The following is a 19,547-nucleotide window of genomic DNA, read 5'->3' on the forward strand; positions in this document are numbered from 1 at the left end:
GAATGAAAAAATAGTTCATTCTTAAGTGATAGGGGGTTCTAAAACTCTTCAACTTAAAAAAAAAAATAAATCTCAAGGTAATTATTACATTAGCTATTTTACAGATGAGAAGCTAGGTTACAAGGCAGTAAAATCTTGAAAGACAGCCACAAGAAGTATACAGATCTGTACAAGATTTCCATGAAAGACATCAGTAAAATAGGATATGTCAAATTTTACAGCTCTTTTTGATAAACACAAAAATGAATCAGAGCCTGATGATGCTATTGACACTCTAGCACAAAGAAAAGAGTGATTTTTGAAAATATGAATTTAGTAATTGCTCTTTTTCATTATTTATTTTCCAAAATCTTTATTGGTTAAGCCCATATTTTGTAAATGTCATTGACCTGATAAAATTCCTATTTACTGCTGAAATAACACTTACTACAGGGAAATAAACCAACCTTGGTGCTAAAAAAGTATAACCAACTTCATCAAAATGATCAAGCTTCAGTGTTTCTGAATCTACAAAGATGAAGAGAAAACATTAAATAAGTACATGACTTATCACCATCATTTCCCTTCTAAAATGCTTGACTAGTTTTTGCATGCATCTATGAAAGAAGGAAATGTTCATTTTGCAATATTCTCCTAATAATATACTTTATATTTCTCAGTATGCCACAGTGTAGGATGAAATTATTTTAATATTATATACAACGCACACCTGACAACAATAATGTATCTAACAACCTAATTTGAGGTGACATTTAATTATCATGTAAATGATAATGATGCTTTCATTAGAATTACAATCTGATACAAAGAGTTGTTAGAACATGAAGGAAAATGTTTCTAGTATTTTCAGCAATAAAGTTAAAAAACAAAAACAAAAAAATCATCTATGTAAACATCACTTCCAATTCTACTGAAAATAATGGCTTTAAAAGCTGGTGTCACTGAAAACCAGGACCAGATGAGCAAGGATTAGAAATTCACAACATACTACAATGCGTATGAAAACAGAGAAACACTTTTTTTTTTCCTTTCTATTGGTATGTTACCCAATGAAAATGGGAAAAATCCTGAGATGAGGAATACAGAGGAGAATGTCCAGTAGGAATAGAAATACAAGTGAAAAAATATCAACTGCAGTAACAGAAGGAAATTGAGCAACAAGAATATACTTGCCCATTTTGTTTGCCACTATCCATCAGAAAGAGAAAGCAGGGAAACAGAAAAAAACAGGGTAAAGCAAAAGGGGTCACAAACCAATATTTTATTCAAACAGCCCCTTGAATAAAAATATTGTGCATAGAAAGATCAAAGGTTCAATTTATGTACAGCTGTAGTCTGGAAAAAGACAAACATATCTGAACACTGGAGAATATATGTCCTTATCAATTATTTCTCAAGTACCTTCTATATACTGTGGCTATTTCAAGGGTCTGTTTTGCAGGTTATATTCATGTAAGTGCAAAAACAGATGATCCAATCCATAAAAAGAAACATATTAACTTACTAAAATTTTAATTTTAAAGTACTTAAGATTTGACAAAGTTATAAAAATAAACCATGAATTATTAAAAACTTGCCATAATCTTTATAGCCAGGAGGTGAAGGTAGAGGACAGCAATTTCATTAAAGTTTTCTCTAATCTACGCCTGTCAGAGACATTAACAGTGCTTTTCTAACCTTGTATTTAACTGTACATTTATTTATATTTGGATAAAGAAAGTTAAAAGGATGTGATGAGTTCTATTCTATCTGCTATCTAGATCTCCTAGTTAGATGTTATATAGATGTAACAAACAAAAAGCTTTCAATACTCACAAGTATCATTCCAAATTACCACTACAGAATCTGTAAATGGCTTGAAAATAGTTTAAGCCAAAAATGTATTACAAACATCCACTAAAACTATTTGTAGAGTGCAAAATAAAAACCTAGCCGTAATCCAAACAAAACAGTGTTGTCACATTTATCTATTTCTACACGCATCAAAGGTAATTTCCTAAATATAATACTGCACCTACAGCAAAAATAACAAAGTAAGCTTACTACTATAGTCCATATCATAATATTTACCTAATAGAATGAAAAAGAATAGTAACCAGACCCTTAAAACTACAGCAACAGAGGATACACAAAGCAATGATTCTACAGGTACATAGCAAGGCAGAAGGGATTGTCAGTGAAACTGGGGTACCTGCACATATTCTATCTTTATAGAATATTTCTTGTACCTTGGGTGTTGGATTAGAATCATTGCTGCAGATTTTGGGTACATATGGTAACATTAGTGAATTCAACAAAATGTATGAATTTTAAACATTTTTAAAAGTGAATCTGAGACTTGGCAATACCAGTACAACCTTCATAGTACTTACATCTGGCTTGAATTAATGGTTCATCTATTTTGGCTTTAATATAATAAAAGCTGTATGATGGTAGCACCAATGCCAAACTGCAAGAGAAATAAGACACGTAAAACAATTATGCTATTTGCAGCAGATTTCTAATTTCATCTTGTAAGTGTTTTGAAACTCGTTAACAAGTTTGGAAATTCGATTATCGTGAGATGAGATAGTTATGTAGTGACAGACCAGCCTCACGCTTTCTAATAGGTATGAGTAGATTCATACAGGTCTTAAAGTTCCCTGTGCTTCTTTTCATTTTTATTCAAACATTTAGGCATAAATGCACTTTTTAATGGTTAAGGGAGGAATTTCCAAATAATTGCAAATAATAAAAAGCATGGTTTGTTGTATCTTCCTCTAACACATTTAACATTACAATGTAGCACATGTCAATGTGGTGACTGACAGTAAAAAACACCATATAGTACTGTACCAATCTGATGCATGATTAACTCGTAAAAAAAAAAAAAAAGCATTTATTAAGAAATTTAACTTGCAGTACTTGAATTCACTTTATGTTCAAGATGCAAAATATTTTCCTGAATCATACAGTCACCACTCATAACCTTTGAACATCGCTGTGCAATAACATCTTAAGATTTGCAATGCATATTATTCCTTTTATATTAAATATATATTTTTCCAAAAAAAAATATTGCCACTAATTCAATATACACGTAGGAGAGTTCAGTTTCAAAAAGATATGTAAAGGACAGGAGGTGCAAATCAACATTGAAGAGGTATCATCTCCCACATCACATCCTTAATATTTGTTGTCAGTTTTCATGTCTGAAAAACTGCAGTTTTCTAATGGATAGCTGCAGAAATTAACCTTAAAAAAAAAATAAAGTTGCACAATTGTGCCATAAATGAGATGACCTTTAATGATACATGTGCCATTTAAATGGAATGTGAGATTGCTGAATATTTACTGATAGCCTTCTACCAATTCTCCTCTAGGGAAATCACTAGCACTTTACCTGTCATTAGCAGCTACTGCCAACAGAAATTGCTAATTAAAATCTATAATTTTATGTTTAACAGGCTTGCTTCAATGTGACTCCATGGATTTATTGCTGTATCTCATGCCAAGGAGCTCTGTATGAATTAAGAACTCATATAAACCCAATATCTTTCTTTACTCATTGCTAGATGGCATATGATTAAAAAAAATAAATAAAAAATCTTTTCCCCCTGAGGATAATGAGTATAATGACAGAGGAAATAGAACATAAAAGTGGGATGATGAATAAAAGATAAAGTTCTACACCTACGTTCACTTGTTAAATTGATTTGTTTGGTTTTGCTTACAAATTAATGTTTGGATTCTCATTGGCTGTACACCTGTACAGAAAATAGCAGAAAAGAGAACCAATACAATTACAATAGCTGAAGGCTATCGTAAATCACCACAATACAACTGTTATTTAGGTAAACAGTTGACTTGGTATTTGAACCATCTAGTTTTGAACTTGAATACTTCAACTTTTTTGAAATTTGGTAAACCTTAACTTCTTTTCTAATGTCAGTTTGATACATTACTTCCAAAGTTACAGAGCTGTGTGCTTAAATGATTTTGGAACGATATACACACCAATGTTGTATGCAATGGGGGCAAGACTTATACCATACTTCGTTTTTTCCTGCTCTCATTTGTATATGATTTTTAGGTAATTAGTCACAAATAGATTGAAGATTTCAGAGATAATTGGTAGCATGGTTCCTGCCCTTAAGATCTGACATGTAGGTTAGCAATGTCGTGATATAAGCTATAAAAGTGACTGAAAGAGATTTGCACAGAATAACGTGTTACATTGTTTATTGAGACAAAAAAATATGGCATCTTGCTTTTTAATGTGCATATTAAAAACAAGAACATGGAGACAATGAAAAGAAAAGAGGAGGAATCTAAGAAAAAGTGTACAATTAAAAATCAAAGTATACAGTGACACAGAAAGTAGAAGAAAAATAAGATTCTTAACACCAATCACAAAATCCATTTTTTCCTGCATAATGTGAAATGCACTAGTGGTAAATCTCAACAGCTGGATACAAGACTGAGGTTCTCTTCCTTAGACAAAGTAACAATTTTGAGTTATAAAGGTTTAAAGGAACCCAGCAAATCCTGTAGGCCCAGACACAAAATGACCTCATCCTGACTTAACTAGTATAGAAAATAGAACACTAAAAATACTAACCAAAATAAATTAAAAGGGCATTTAACTATGCAGAATTCAGAGAACAGAAATAAGTTACCTGTAATCAGTGCCATTCACAGCAGTCCATGTGTATGTTCTGTTTCCTTTATCAATATATCTCTACAAAGAGATATTGGTCAAGAAACAAATTACTAATTCCGAAGCTTCAAGTAGTGTTCTCTTTTCTTGAGAAATGAAGTATATAACCAAGTCCATTGGGACTCTAGTTGTTATTTCAGTAAGTACAACATAAGCTGCAGCTACTTTACTTAAACAATTTCCAAAGTTATATTATGCAAAAGAATCATCTACATGTATATCTTTTTATTGAACAGTAAAGAAATGCAAATTTAAATAAAACCAGACAGATACTATCTACCATTTTCCCTTTTCTTTTCATTAGCCAGGCCTATACAAACTTTTTGTATGTACTTCGAATTTGATAAAAGATGTTATCTCCTTTATGGACTATTTTGCATTAAAATGACCACAATAACAAAAATCAATTAAAAAAGCAGAATTTGTAAGTAACTCAGTAACAACAACAACAACACACCCGTGCCTGTCCTTTCAGTATTACAGTACCAGTGACTGTAATACAGGTATTACACTGGAGTCATAGGTGCAGCCATATAGTCCTGGCTGTACCGCATGCTAAAATTACATGTGTTCCTAATCACATTAAAAGGGTCTTGCATTTGTGAATAATTTAGAATGGGAGTAAGTTCTTCCAATCTCCTATTCTTCACCCCATTTTTTTTTTTGAAGTATGTTAATACATCAAGATAAGTTTTACCATTCACTTTCTTTTGATATGAAAAAAAAAAAAAAAAAAAAGACATGATAGGCACAACCCCACAGTTCCCTACAGATTTGATCATTAATGCATATATGTCAGCACTGGCTGACAGAGTTTCACTCAGTTTTCTACGCTGAAAATTAAAAGTTTATTCCAGCTGCAACATACTATTATTCTACAGAGATTTGTAAGTATAAACACTGCAACATCACATACAGTGATGAAAGGTATCACAGGTTCATTCTTTCACTGTGATAAAGCAAAAGTGTGAAAATGGCCATGGTAATGAGAAAGAGAAATCTTTTTTTGACATTTAGGATTCAAAACCTCCTTATTACTTGGTTCCTTCTTGTCTTGCACAGCATGATAATTTAAATCATTTAATAGTGATTTGTGAAAAAAAAAAAAGAAAAGAAAAAATAAAAAGCATGTATCAATGGCTAATATCCTAGTATATTTTATATTTAAGGTAAAGGGATGGCTGAACATACTCCTGTTCAAGACTATCTATATTCAATAACGTGCCTATACTGTTACTGCAGCTCAAGAATAATTAGACACTTGAACCTAGCAGTGACAAAACCTCCAAACCATGCACAGCACCATGGTTTGCACACCATGTACAAATGCAAGAGAAAAGTAGGAAGGCCGGAAGAGAACTAGGCTCATATTAAATCCTCTCATCACCAGCGCTGTGAGCATGCCTGAAGGCAAACTGGCTGAAACCTCCCTTCAGAGATAACACGGCAGATCATGTCCTCATGTATCTGCTCCCATTTACCTTTGCCTACTTTATTACTGAGCCATCTGATGCAGTCTCACTGGTTACTGCTGAAGAGCCTACATGTTATTGTAGTTCTTGTGACCCTTTAGTTTGCACTACTGCCCACCCCAGCTGCCCAAATGTGGCAATGCTTTTGTTCCTATGGCATCTTCACTGTTAGCTGGAAAGCCCCTGAGGCCTTGGGAGACTCCAGCACACCCCACCCACGCTTGCTCTGAGTCCAGTCTCTATGCTGTAGTATGAGGTCATCTCCCAGGACACTGCTGGGGCCAGCTGCAATACAAAAAGAAAGCAATGCAAAAACCCAAAAGCAAAACAAAAAAGGACATCAATTTCAAGCCTCGAGACTGCAACTGTCAGTTCTGAACAACTGACCACATCAGCCCTTTTTATAAGAAAATATATGAAGCTATCAAATCCTCAGTGATGCATGGCTCATGCGTGGCCAGTGGTCTGAAGCAGCTTTATTCTGGCTCTAGCAGCCTGAAGCTGGGAGGATGCAATAACTTGAAGCAGTCACCATTGCCAGCCATCTCTGGCTGCTGCCTTCTCTGTGAGGGGTCTGAGCAGAGGAAGACATCTCAGGCCACAAAGCAAGGTAAGGTGAGGGAAATTAATTTCACTGGGGACTTGAAGCATCTAGGATCAAAAGGCTTGAGATATTTTATTCTATTTGAATAAAATCTTTCAGTTTGTGATCTGGGCTGTGTATGACTGACACATTCTCATGAACCCAAGGATGTCACATTCCCCCCAGTGCAGTAGCTGACTCCAGCATTTGCCAGCATGAACAATTTCCCTCCCTCACTCTTTTGACAAATAACTGTAGGGCCAGCTGTTATGGCCTTTTCACAAGGGCACCACACAGCCTGAGAAATGCAAGCACAGCCTGAGATCTCTTCAAAAACTTTGCCATGAATGCAACTTCTTGTACAACCACAATGGCGTTAATGTTTTTTTGTTTGTTTGTTTTGATCCTCTAATCCCCACTTTTCTAGCCACCTACACAGAGCCTTTTTCACCCACAGACTTGGAAAGACTCTCCTTAAACAAAACAACAATGCAAGCCTAAAAATGTAATTAACTTGATTGGATTCTGTAGCATATGCCTTGTGAGAAAAAAAATAAATAAAAATGTCACTGGAGACTTCTGACATTTAAGTACAAACAGCAAAACCACTGGAGGTAGCAAAGTTACAGGAGATTGACAGGAGAGAACAGCTAATACTACACATGAACAATTATCTGCACATATCCAAACAATAGTATTATTCTCTTCATTTTCTTCTGATAATCCATTACATTAGCTATCTTCAAGCTGTTTTACATTGATTGCAACAATTTCAAAAAGCTGTTTGCGAACTCTAACTGTGCAGCATGCTCTTGCCATATCTGGTCCTGTGGTACTTTGATCAGGATTTCCTGTTTCAAGTCGCCAAAAAGAAAGGCATAGAGGTAAGGATCCATATCATATTTCAGGATTTACTTTTGCTAGGATACATGTACATGTATATCTGTGTCTTGTTAGAGAAATCTCTAGTGATCTGTCAGGAGTTAGGATTTTGGACATGAAAATGAAAAAGAACTGAACAAGCACAAGTAAATAATACAACTGTAAGATGACATTGCTTATCCCAAGTTATCTTCATTTATGGCATATAAACATTTTTTTCTTTTTTTTTATTCCCATTCAAAATATAAACTATTAATCGTATCTTTGAACACCTCCACAAGCAAATTAAGTACTTTATTTTAGGATCCATGCACAGAAGTAGGCTGGGTCTACTTCCTGGTGAACAGACTACAAGACCTCATCAACAACTACCTGATTAAAGACACACCAAAGAAACCAATTAAAAAAAATCCTTTTCATATATATATAATTTCTTTTACTCTAAGCCAGTAAAACTAGCAAATGTAGGGGCAAAAAATGATATAAACTGACATTATAAAATGAACATCTTTCCACAATTTCACAGTATTTTTATGCTTTTTGTTTGCTCCTGTAAATCTAGTTATCTGTTTCTATCTTACCTCATCTTGGGACTTGACCAGTGTTTCAAATGTTTTTTCTCCACTTTCTCCATCTATCATTTTCTTTCGAATCTATTGGCAAGCAAAAATAAGTACAAATAAGAACTAGGTATTGCATGTAACATGATTAAAATTTCCAGTAATTTAAGGCATTTTATAGAAACAAAGAAAATAGTAAGGCATTTGAAAGTCATGAATCTGGATTTTTTTTTTTTAATGTTTCTATTTTCTGATTTTTCTAATTAGAAGTAGCTTTATCCAAATATGACTGAACTAACAGACTTATGTATTAACATTTCTGGTATACCTTGCATATCAAGACAATCCCATGGATGAGAATGTGTTTTGTCTAGAACTTCTAGTGCTTCCCAGCACATCTGTGATTCAGCTAGTTACAGTGATTCAAAACAAAGATTTATATCAGTCAGAAATAAATTCCTCTCTGAAGCAGCAGTTCTAAGAAACTGAAGCTGGAATTTAACAGATACCAAGAAATGCTGATTATTATCATTATGAAAGAACTATTTCAAATGAAGTGAAAAAAAATGTTTGAAAACATTAAAAGTTAAAATAAAATTTCATTTTATGTCACAAAATTAACATACTATTTAAAAATGATTTATAAATGTACTTTGAAATTAGTAATTCAAAAATATACATAGTAATTCATTTTGTTGTCAACAACTTAAGTAACTTTATTTCTCATTTCCTTACCACAGCAGTAAGTTTGTATTAATCAAAATCAATGCAGAGAGGGAAAAAAAATATAAAGCTTAAAAATATTTCATATAATAGATCAATATCCTCTGAGAAGTGTTCTATTTATAAAAAAATTTACAAATTTTCCCTTCCCATGAGTTAGCACTTAATAAAGAAGACTGGAGAAAAATTATTTAAATAGCAATTACGGTAACTTTCAAAATGAGAGAAACATAGTTCATTGTCTTTGCTTAAGAATAAACTGAGCTTAATTTGTAAAAACCTTTCATTATAACTTCATTGCTCTATAAAGTCAACATCTTGAATTTTTGAATTGAAATTTTTGAGTGAAATAGGTTTCCATTCAAAATCTCGAACATGTATTGCTTTTCAGTTATTACACAATAAAATACAAGCACCAGGTACTAAGAAAGCAGTCAATCTCACCTCAACTTTAATATCATTTTCCAATTCAGCATCTAGAAAATCCAGCGTAACTGGCTCCTGGGATTTTGGATTCTGGAGCACAAGATATTAAGTGATCAAAAAATAAAGACAGAGTACTGTAATGTTACAGATAAATTGCTAGAAATCATTCTAATCCCTTCACTTTAAAGTAAGCTACTTACTTACCCACGCAAGCTACTTGCTTACCCATTTATTTTAATCTCTTATAACATAAAAAGTTCCTAGCAGCTCTTTGTCATTTATTTTATTTCATTGGATAGAGAGGTGAATTGGGCAAGTGAAAATCAGATTAATCCTAATGACTAGTGTCTGTCCACAGTTTGTCAAGCAGGGGGTTCACATTGGGAGGTTGCTTCCCCTGCTGCCACAGACTAAGGTGAGAGAAGAAATGTCAGAGGAAGCATCTCCTACAAGGCATCCTGCCTTCAAAAAGGGAGGGGGAAAGTTGGGAAAGTTTTCCAGCTGGCCATTAAGATGAAACAATTGTACTACTTTGCAGTTTTGCCAAAAACAAGAGTACAGACTTGTTGTTTTGAGATGGGAATGGACTGTGGTTCAAGACTCAAAGGGACAGCGATTGCAATAAAAGATTTATTTCTTATAACAAAATAAAATCATTATTATTGTGGGCACTAAAGGACTTCCCTGAACATCTGGTAGTTTTGAATGCATTTCTCTTGACATCAGTACTCCTATCTCTGTTTAAGAGATAGAAACTTACATCACAGAAATGCTGTGACCTGGGAGCTTCAAGACCTGTGGATGTCATGATGTCTACCATCCACTACAGATGGTTTGCATCTGCCGTGATCCACATCTCTGAGGAGAGCAGGAGGACCCAGTACTGTGCTACTGCTGGGTCCAGCTCTGCTGAACTAGCTCCAGCCACCCAGCAGGCTCTACTCCTTTCTCAGTTGCAGTTTGCATTTACTTGGACAGAGCTGTCTTCCACGTGAACTGTCCGGAATCTGACTTTTTTTTTTTTTTTTTTAAAGGAATTTTGGCTAAGTCCCATTGACTTGATATTGCTGCCAAATAATATTAACTGTCTTTAAATATGGTATAAAAATCCTTGATCCTCATCGCTCATAAGTTATTTAATATACCCACCTGATGAAGGATCTTAGGAGAAAGAACTATGGAAATTTATTATTTAACCATTTCAATCTGATACTTTAGAATAGGATATAAATCCAGTTTTATTAATTTATTTTGAATGATATATCCTTTGTAATAGGATGGTTCACATATTAAAGGATCTCAAGACCAACTATATCAACCCAACTACACTAACGTAGTTGTAGGATACACTGAAGTCCCTTCTTTAAAATGATTATTATATTCCTTTTATGCTAGTAGACAACAGTTGGAATTAGGCAACATATTCTGGCAAAGGTACATGATGAATGTACATATGACTTCTATGGAAGAATGCAAGCATGTTTCATCACAATTTAGGTGTGTATTCCCAGTTCATATTGGAAGAAAGTTGTCCTGAATAGCTGATAAAAGATGCCTTCATATAATGTAAAAGCATATAAAAGATGACTTCATATAATAATCTGGACACTAGTCCTTATTTTCAAGACTGTAATATAGAACAGTATTAGAAGATAAATGACTATTCCTTCATATTCTTAAGGTACAAATGTACCTGTTTCTAGGTATAGGGAATTCATTTTCTTATCAAGTAAGACTTGCTCTCTGCTAAGGGAAAAGTGAAGAAATTTTTTCATGCACTGGAAAGATTTCAGACAAAGAATTTGGATTATTTTTTTAATGCCTACTGATAACTTCAAATAAATTTTGATTTTCTTATTTATAAAGGATAAATAAAACTTGTACCTTTAACACAACATTAAAATATGCTCTATACTAATTCAATACATTCAGTACAGCCTTTTCTAATGCATTTTCTTTTCTTCCCCAACAAATCTACACTCTCAAAATAAATAGCAAAAGGGTAAAATGTAAAAATAAATAAAAAATACATTTTCTTACATGCAATGGATAATGAATAGCATGGTCAAACCCAAACAGCATGCATGAAGGCATTACCATGGCAGAAGTTGCATTTATGAAGTTCACATTCCATTCCAACACACAAAGGAACAGAAAAGAAAAGAAATGGTAAAAAAAGAAATAAAAAAGCCATCACATCAAATCAATAATACTCATTTCAAATGATAACCCGGGCTATCCATAGTTAAGGAGTCCCAAAGACAAATAGATAAATTTATCAGTCTGTCAAAATTAAAGTACACATTCACAAGCTTTCCTTGTTCTTTTTAAGATGTTATATCACCACACATTCTTTATCAGGTATTAATGGCATTTTATATATGAAGAAATAAGGCCTATATAGAAATACATTATGTGATGTGCTTGAGGCACAAAAAATCTCTTAGAGATTAGAAAATTCTTAGCCCACTACTTTAAAGATTGTTTGTTACCCACTATGTCTTTTTTTCCCCAAGAGTGTGTATTTACCAGTATTTGGGCTCCATTATTTTCTCTTCCTAGGTTGCCATTTTGTAGGGTTTATTCCAAGCCACGAAGAAACAAACTTAATATTCAGTTTGCTCTTCTCTTTATTCAGTCATGCACGCAACATGACTAGAATAAGCACAACACCACTACATTCACCAGCACAACTTAATAAAACAAAACAGAAGTAAATCACTAGCAATGAAGCATGCAAATGAAGGGAAATGCAATCCTTTTTCAGCATGAAAAATAAAGGCTAAGATCTATTACTTCAATGACAAATCAAGAAGGAAACAAAGAAAGAAAGAACTGGTGCAGCAACATAAGAAAATTAATGTGTGCATTTGGGAGGTCAGTATTCTCACAAATTATGTGGATGGCTTTCCTTGGTATGGGTTGCAGGAGCCTATTTCCTGTTTATACCTGGGGTACTGATGAAGATGTGGGCAGTTAGGCTTTACAACTAACGAGGATAAGAAGGCAGAAAAATCCTGGGCCCTAGGGGAAGTCCAAAGAGCAGCTTGCAACATGGGTGGGAGCCCAATGCTTTTCCTGAGCAGATGGCACAGCTAGGAGAACCCAGCCACAGCAAAATTACACCTCAATTCACAGAAGAACCAGCTGCGCTCTGAAAATTGAGATTTGGTATGTGCCAGTGCTGATAGCTCCAGCACATATAAAAAAATTTAGCCCAAGGTCTTCTAGATGTATAAGAACTGTCATTTGAGACTTGGTGAAATCACTGACTTAAAATAGATGAGGACTTTAAACCGTGATTTTACTGTTGTTGCTATGCAAGCAATTAGTTTTGCATGATACATTCCCATGTTTAAAATGTTATCAGGATATACTGCGTCAAATTTTGTTATTTTCTTGTTACGTAGTTAATCTATTCCTTTAATTCCTTTTTTTTTTTTTTTTTTTTTTTTTTTTAAGTTTTCATGAGGTGTTTTCTGTTCTTGAATTACATAAATGTAACTAAATTTCCCTTTCCCTGTTTGGTTTAATTACAGTTAATCTTCTGCATTTGAATTTGCTAATCTCATAAACCTTACATAAATAATAGATATTATTTCCTGCTCTGACATGATAGATATCATGTCCTGCTCTGACTTATGTGGAAAAACAAACAAACAAACACTGACCATCTTATTCAAATTCGGTTATACAGCATATACTGTACAATTAATCTTGGCAATAAAGTCATAAGTCATTCCCTTGACTTATGGTTTATGCAAGCAAAGCCAGCACAATTAGTCTCTCTTTTTTTTTTTTTTTTTTTTCCCAGTCTTCAAATTTATTTCAAAATCTGAAGAATAATTTTTACAACACAGCTCTAATTAGCACCTATTAGTAAAGCACCATAATTTAATGGAACACCCTTCACTACAGCCAATAACATGTTTTTTTATTATTTAAACAAGAAAGGATGCAGGCTTCATGCTTTGAAAGCTGTTTGTCAAAGTAAACACTTCTTTAGTTAGATTTTTCCTAGCAAGCAGGACAGAAACTTTCTAACATATTTATTTGCAGGTCTATGCACTCTAATGCACTAATCACCTCCATCCAAAATTACCTGTACATTGGGTCTCCTTTTTCTCAAATTAACTTTTGGTATGCCCACACCAATATGCTGAAGTAATAAAAAAGCAGTAATTTATATTTTTACACTATTAGTAAACAGCCTGCTTATAGAAGTGAAATCTTCCCTACACATCTCTATTTTCTAGTGCACATATACTGGACTCAGGGACTAGCCCTCATTCTGCCCAGGAGTTCCAAGCTCTCTATCAGAGTTACACACAGGTTTTGTAACAGGAAACAAAATATAGACATATGTTAAACAATATTAACAGAGATCTCTCCTTCCCAAGGTACTCAGCCAGAATTAAAATGTGGAATAAGAGTTTCACCTTTTGTTTACTGTTCTCTCTGCTCTTAACCCTCTATCTTCCCCTACATTTCTTTCAAAATATAAACCATAATGTCAATACCAAACCCTACTGAAAGCACGTGGACTTTTATAATGACAATTAGCTGATCAGAACCATAAGAAAAGTGAAGAATAGGATGCTAATACTTAGAATGAATATCAAAAACTGAATTACTCACTATTTTCAAATCTTATCTAATTAAGACTAACTACTTTTAGTAGTTTGCTAACTGCAAACTAACTACTCAGTCTAGTGACTATACTTATTTGGTGGGACAGGTACCTGTTTTTTTCCCAGAAGAATGTGAAAACACACACATGAGAAGAAAAAATGTAAAAATAAGTATTTGCTTAAAAATGTAATATAACTAGTTACAGAAAATTGAAAAAAAATTAAAACCATATTAAAATGAATATTTAAAAATGTTTCCAATGTTATGCTTTGACATAGTTTACATGCACAAAAATAAACATAATGGAAAAGTTTTTAACCTGCTTTTGAATCTGCCTTTCTAAGAATTTTGTCGTTTGGACAAACAACTTCACAAGTTCAGAGTTTCTAAGGATTTTTTTAATTATTATTATTATTTTTTGTGATATGATACTGCAAGACTTTCTCAAAATATTAGTTGTGTTGAACCAGTTTTGATTTCAGGTAACAGATTTTCAGAAGGAAAGACACTGAGAAGAAGGCACTACTGGAAGTTTAACACACCCTCACCTCTTCAAAGGTAAATACGTAGTTATGTTTTAGTTTACATCTACAGAAAAACTGCTGTCAAAGAGGGTTAAGATGTTGTTAGTTAGTATATTAACGGCTACTAGGATGTTCAACTAAAATTAATATGACATGTTAAAGGAAGTCCATGAGTTCTAAATACATCCGTCTTTGGAGTGTACCTTAGTTTTAAAACGTAGTTCTTGTTTCAGTCTGTATAGCATGCACTACCCCAAACAAACTGGGAGTGAAAAAGTCTAGTCTGTGTAACTGTTAATAACAATAATAACAATAATAATGCACAGGCTTATTATTACATTTTGATATTATTCTATGACATAAAACACATCACATATAAAATATCCTTTTTTTAACATACTGTAAATCAAACATTTGAGCAGTACTTGTAAGCAGCTCCAGACTTCTATATCCTTTAAGTAAAAAAATCTATGCAGAGAAATTATGACAATTAGTTTCCTATTAATCTGTCTCAATCTGCCCAGATTTTATTGGGAAGAGATGAATTTTTCATTCTCTAACAAAAGTTCTTTAGTGTTGTGAGTTTACACTGCAGAATAATTGCACGTATGAGATGAACAGAATCCGTATCTACTAGTTTCACACAAAATGGTGCCTAAATGAGAATGCTACATTGCTTCATTTTATATTCCTTCTGTTAACAAAATGCTAGTATAATTTGCATATACCTGCCAGCATCTGAATTTCTAATTATCTCTACTGAAGAAAAGATTCTAAATAATGATACAATTATTTGTCTCAGAATATTTCCCAAGCATAATCATCAAATCAAAACTTTCAGTTTTTAACACATTATGAAAACCAAATGTATATATATATAGAAATTGAAATGCTCACAAATTAAGAAAACCTATAAAAAAATACAAAACCCTTCTTTTTCTTCTTGTTTTTCTTTTTAAAAGTATACTTTCAAAATAAATTAACAAGGATATTCCATCAATACTTAAGACTGAGTTATTCCTTCTCTTCTCAAAAAGCATACATTTCTTTTGCTACACACTTGGCGAAAGATTTCAAACATTTTTATTGCTTCAGGAAATTAATTCACATATTCACAATGCAAATTCCCTCATCTTGAGAATTAAATGAATTACTAAAATATGTAGATCATTTATTTCCTTGCCTTTGACAGTTAAATATGCTGGAGTACTGAAAAATCCCTCTTGTAGCTATTGTAGGACTCTGGTGAATAATCGAGAGAGGACAGTTGCACAGCTATTAGGTCAAAGAGTTGCTGCTACTCTGCCACAGGAACATGGCTGGGAGGAATAAAGTGATGAATATGCATCCAATTTATTAAACGCAGTATTTCCATGCCTAAAGGCAGCAAGTACAGGCTTTAATTACTTAAGAAGTTTCTCTTAAGTGTACTAAGTGCTAAGAAATAAATGATATATGTGAGTAGGGTGCCACTGAAGTTTAAAAGCCATACTAGCCTTATTTGCTTGTGTATTAAGTTCTTGCTTTTATCGTGCCAATATATTACTCAAATCATCTAAATAAGAAACGTTAATATTGACAGCTAAACTACATGGATGTGCTCTTTGATCTGCAGTGATTTGCAATAATTTCTGAATTGTTATCTGTACATTATTCTATCAGCCTGGAGATTATTTATTTATTTATTTTTATTAATTCAGTTTTAACTTTGCCTGTTATAGAATGGTGCATTTGTGCACTGTGAACAAAATTTGCCAAAAGTATGTTTCTAAAAAAGTATGTTTAAAGCATTTTGAAATATTCCATTAAACAGAAGATTTGTTGACATGGAGAAACCCTTCACTAAAATAGAGTTTGAAGTTCTGATTTCTGAATAAAAATAAAAATAAAAAAAAATAAATCAGCCATTCACCTTGAAATATCTTATCAAAGCCAGGTAACTTCTATAAGGAGATACATTTAATGTAGCAGACCTTGCAGGGTCAGAACTACACTGATATGAAGCCAGACTAAAATCTTGGTCTTAAACTTTACTGAACTTTGAGGAAAAATGTGTTCTAATTAGATTTAGATAAATATTCTGTGTCTGAAAGACCTTTCTCAAGTTGAAGTAAAATCTACCATTCTGGGAAAGAGTGATTTTCTAGATCCACCCCAACTCTGCATCAGAGGTTTGTTTCAGCTCTGGTAAACAGAAACTAAGCAAAAGAAATGACCACCATCACCACTGAAAAAAAAAAAAAAAAAAAAAAAAAAAAGTAAAAAAACCTGTGTACTAGCCCCTGTTTTCTGTGATTTTTCAAGTATGAAAGTTTCAAATTCTGAAATGAGAAAGCATCACAACACTTATTTCACACCTATAAATGCATGTGTAAAATATACATTTACTTTTCTTATTTTATTTTATTTATAACCAAATTCAACAGAAGCCAATATTAGTCTAAAACGAAGATGGATTTAGATGAAGCCATACACACACTATGGATTTTCCTGACATCCCACAATGGAGAATTCTTTACTATTGCTCTCTGGAACTTTAGAAAGACCTTATATATTTCTGTTATGTTATGTTTCTGACAATGTCCCCATACTACAAAGAACTATATTAGAAGGCTTTTCATACCTTTGGTTGAAGATTTGGATGAAGTAGCACATACCCATTAGGATCAATTGCAAAATAATATCCATTTGGACAAAGCTGAAAGAAAGAAGTAAAGTGTGGCATTATAAAGCTTTAAGTAATAGACTTAATCAGTGGTTTTAAAACAATGGCCACATTTAGTAAAATACTTTGCCTCAGGCATCATGAAATATGTGAGATATTAATCTCAATAAGAAAATTTTTGAATGTTTGCTCTTTTAGACGAGTGAACTTGACAGAATAGTTTGGGCTTATGGAACCTCTGGAGGTCACCTGGTCCAACCCTCCACTAAAAGCAGAGATAAATTGAAAATAAGACCCTAATTCAAGCTTAGACATGTTTGCAGAAAGTCTTTGAATACCTCCAAGCATGGAGGTTCCACAACCTCTGCAGGCAACCTGCTCATGTTTAACCTCCTTCACAGTAATTGCTTTTCCTTATTTCTAGCTGAAAGTTCTCCTTACACAATTACAATGACTGACTCTTTTCTTTTGCTATAAACCTCCAAGAAAAGTCTGGGTCAATCTAGGTCCATCCAGAGAGTTTCATTCAATGGTTCAGTGACTAGCCAGAGATCAGTGATGAGTGTTGTCCCTCAGTGGCATATATTGGGACCACTACTGTTTAATATCTTTATTAATGACAGACAGAACAGGTACAACCACAGCAAGCGTGTGGATGATAGCAAGTTGAGTGATGCAGCTGACACAATAGAAGGAAGTGATGCCATCCAGAGGAACCTTGACAGACTTAAGAAGTGGGCCCACATGAACTTCATGAAGTTCAACAAGGACAAGTACAAGGTGCTGCACCTGGCTAAGGCCAATCCCAAACATCAGTAAAGAGGGATGAATAGATCATGAGAAACCCTGCAGAGAAGGACTTCGGGTTACTGGTGGTTGAAAAATTGAACATCAGGGAATGCTTGCAGCCCAGAAAGACAACTGTATCCTGGGCTTCATCAAAAGTGTGGCCAGCAGACCAAGGGAGGGGTTTCTCCCACTCTGATTTGCTCTTGTGAGACCCCATCTGGACCCCGTGTTCAGCTCTGGGGCCCACACCACAAGAAAGACACAGACCTATTGGAGTGGGTCCAGGGGAGGGCCACAAAAATTTTAAAATGGCTGGAACACCTCTGCTATGAAGAAAGGATGAGAAAGTTGGGATTGTTCAGCCTGGAGAACAGAAAGCTCTGGGGAGACTTCACTGCAGCCTTTAGATACTTAAAACAGGCTAATAAGAAAAACAGAGACATGTAGTAGTAGGACAAGGGGTAATAGTTTTAAACTGAAAGAGGGTAGATTGAGATTAGATATCAAGAATAATTTCTTCAGTATGAGGATGGTGAGGCACTGTTGGATGCCCCACCTCCAGAAGTCCAAGCTGGATGGGGCTTCGGGCAGCCTGATCTAAAGATGTCACTGCTTATGACAAGGGAGGTTGGACTAAATGATCTTTAAAGGTCCCTTCTAACCCAAACAATTCTATAATTCTATGATCTTCTCTACAACTCCAATTAGGTACTTGAGAATGAAAAATTAGATCCCCAATTGTTTTTTTCTTCTTCAGTATGAACAAACCCATCTCCTCATATGCCATATACTCCAGCCCTCTGACTAGCTTAGTGGCTCTGCATTGGACCCTGCCCAGCATCTGAATGTATTTCTTGTACTGGGGAAATCAAACTCAGACACAGTACTCCTGATGAGGGATTATGAAGATATTTACTACACAGATGACCTTTTTTACTGTAAGGACACATTGCTGGTTTATGTTCAGCTTGTCCTCCATTATAAAGGCGGACATGCCTTTTCAGGCAATCGGTACCCAGCTTGTACTGTGGCATGGGATTATTGCATCCTTCACTGAGGACTCTGTATTTGCCTTTGGTGAAATTCATTATGTCCCTTTGCTTCCCAAGACGTTGTTTTCAACAGTACTGGTTATTTTATTGGAAATTCCCTAACTAGATATCTAAATATATAAATCAGTCATACTGGGTAGTGTACAGATATATATATTTAAGAATTTTTCTATAAAGAACGGTCCTATATAAATGCTACTAGGTATTATTACTACCTTTAGTAACTGTTCATTTTGCACTGTGATAAGAACCAAACACTGGACTGGACAGCAGCGTAAGGCTACAAAAAAATAAGTAATTGGAATATGCCACCTGATGTAAAACTTAGCTTTTGTGGACGCATACTGATGGACAATTCATACAGAAGCAAAGAAACAGCTGGAGAGAAAACTGTCAGAAAATCTACAACAATGCAAAAGAATATATGAAAAGAAGCCTGCTGGTATTTTGACTCACATCCAATCATTGCTGTATGACTTATGAAAGAGCACACAAAGAAATTATACATAAATTGTACATTGTAAAAACCACCAACACAAG

General features: G+C 34.1%; 1 protein-coding gene across 13 annotated transcripts in view; it reads right to left on the bottom strand.

Moving 5' to 3' along the window:
• Positions 1-19,547, bottom strand: part of CACNA2D1 (calcium voltage-gated channel auxiliary subunit alpha2delta 1) — a 411,227-nt gene that overhangs the window by 29,978 nt on the left and 361,702 nt on the right. For 4 of the 13 annotated variants that reach the window (XM_068669921.1, XM_068669922.1, XM_068669929.1 and 1 more), the window contains exons 18-24: positions 17,125-17,199; positions 13,448-13,504; positions 9,364-9,435; positions 8,218-8,289; positions 4,659-4,720; positions 2,358-2,449; positions 447-507 (exon numbers count right to left, since the gene is read on the bottom strand). In XM_068669921.1, coding sequence (XP_068526022.1) covers positions 447-507; positions 2,358-2,449; positions 4,659-4,720; positions 8,218-8,289; positions 9,364-9,435; positions 13,448-13,504; positions 17,125-17,199 — 491 coding nt within the window. Of the gene's footprint in view, positions 1-446; positions 508-2,357; positions 2,450-4,658; positions 4,721-4,770; positions 7,606-8,217; positions 8,290-9,363; positions 9,436-13,447; positions 13,505-14,698; positions 14,793-17,124; positions 17,200-19,547 lie in introns of those variants that run through there. The other 9 variants (XM_068669923.1, XM_068669924.1, XM_068669927.1 and 6 more) reach the window with 6 other exon arrangements.

Source organism: Anas acuta, chromosome 1 (assembly GCF_963932015.1).
Source record: "Anas acuta chromosome 1, bAnaAcu1.1, whole genome shotgun sequence".
Lineage (NCBI taxonomy): Eukaryota > Metazoa > Chordata > Aves > Anseriformes > Anatidae > Anas > Anas acuta.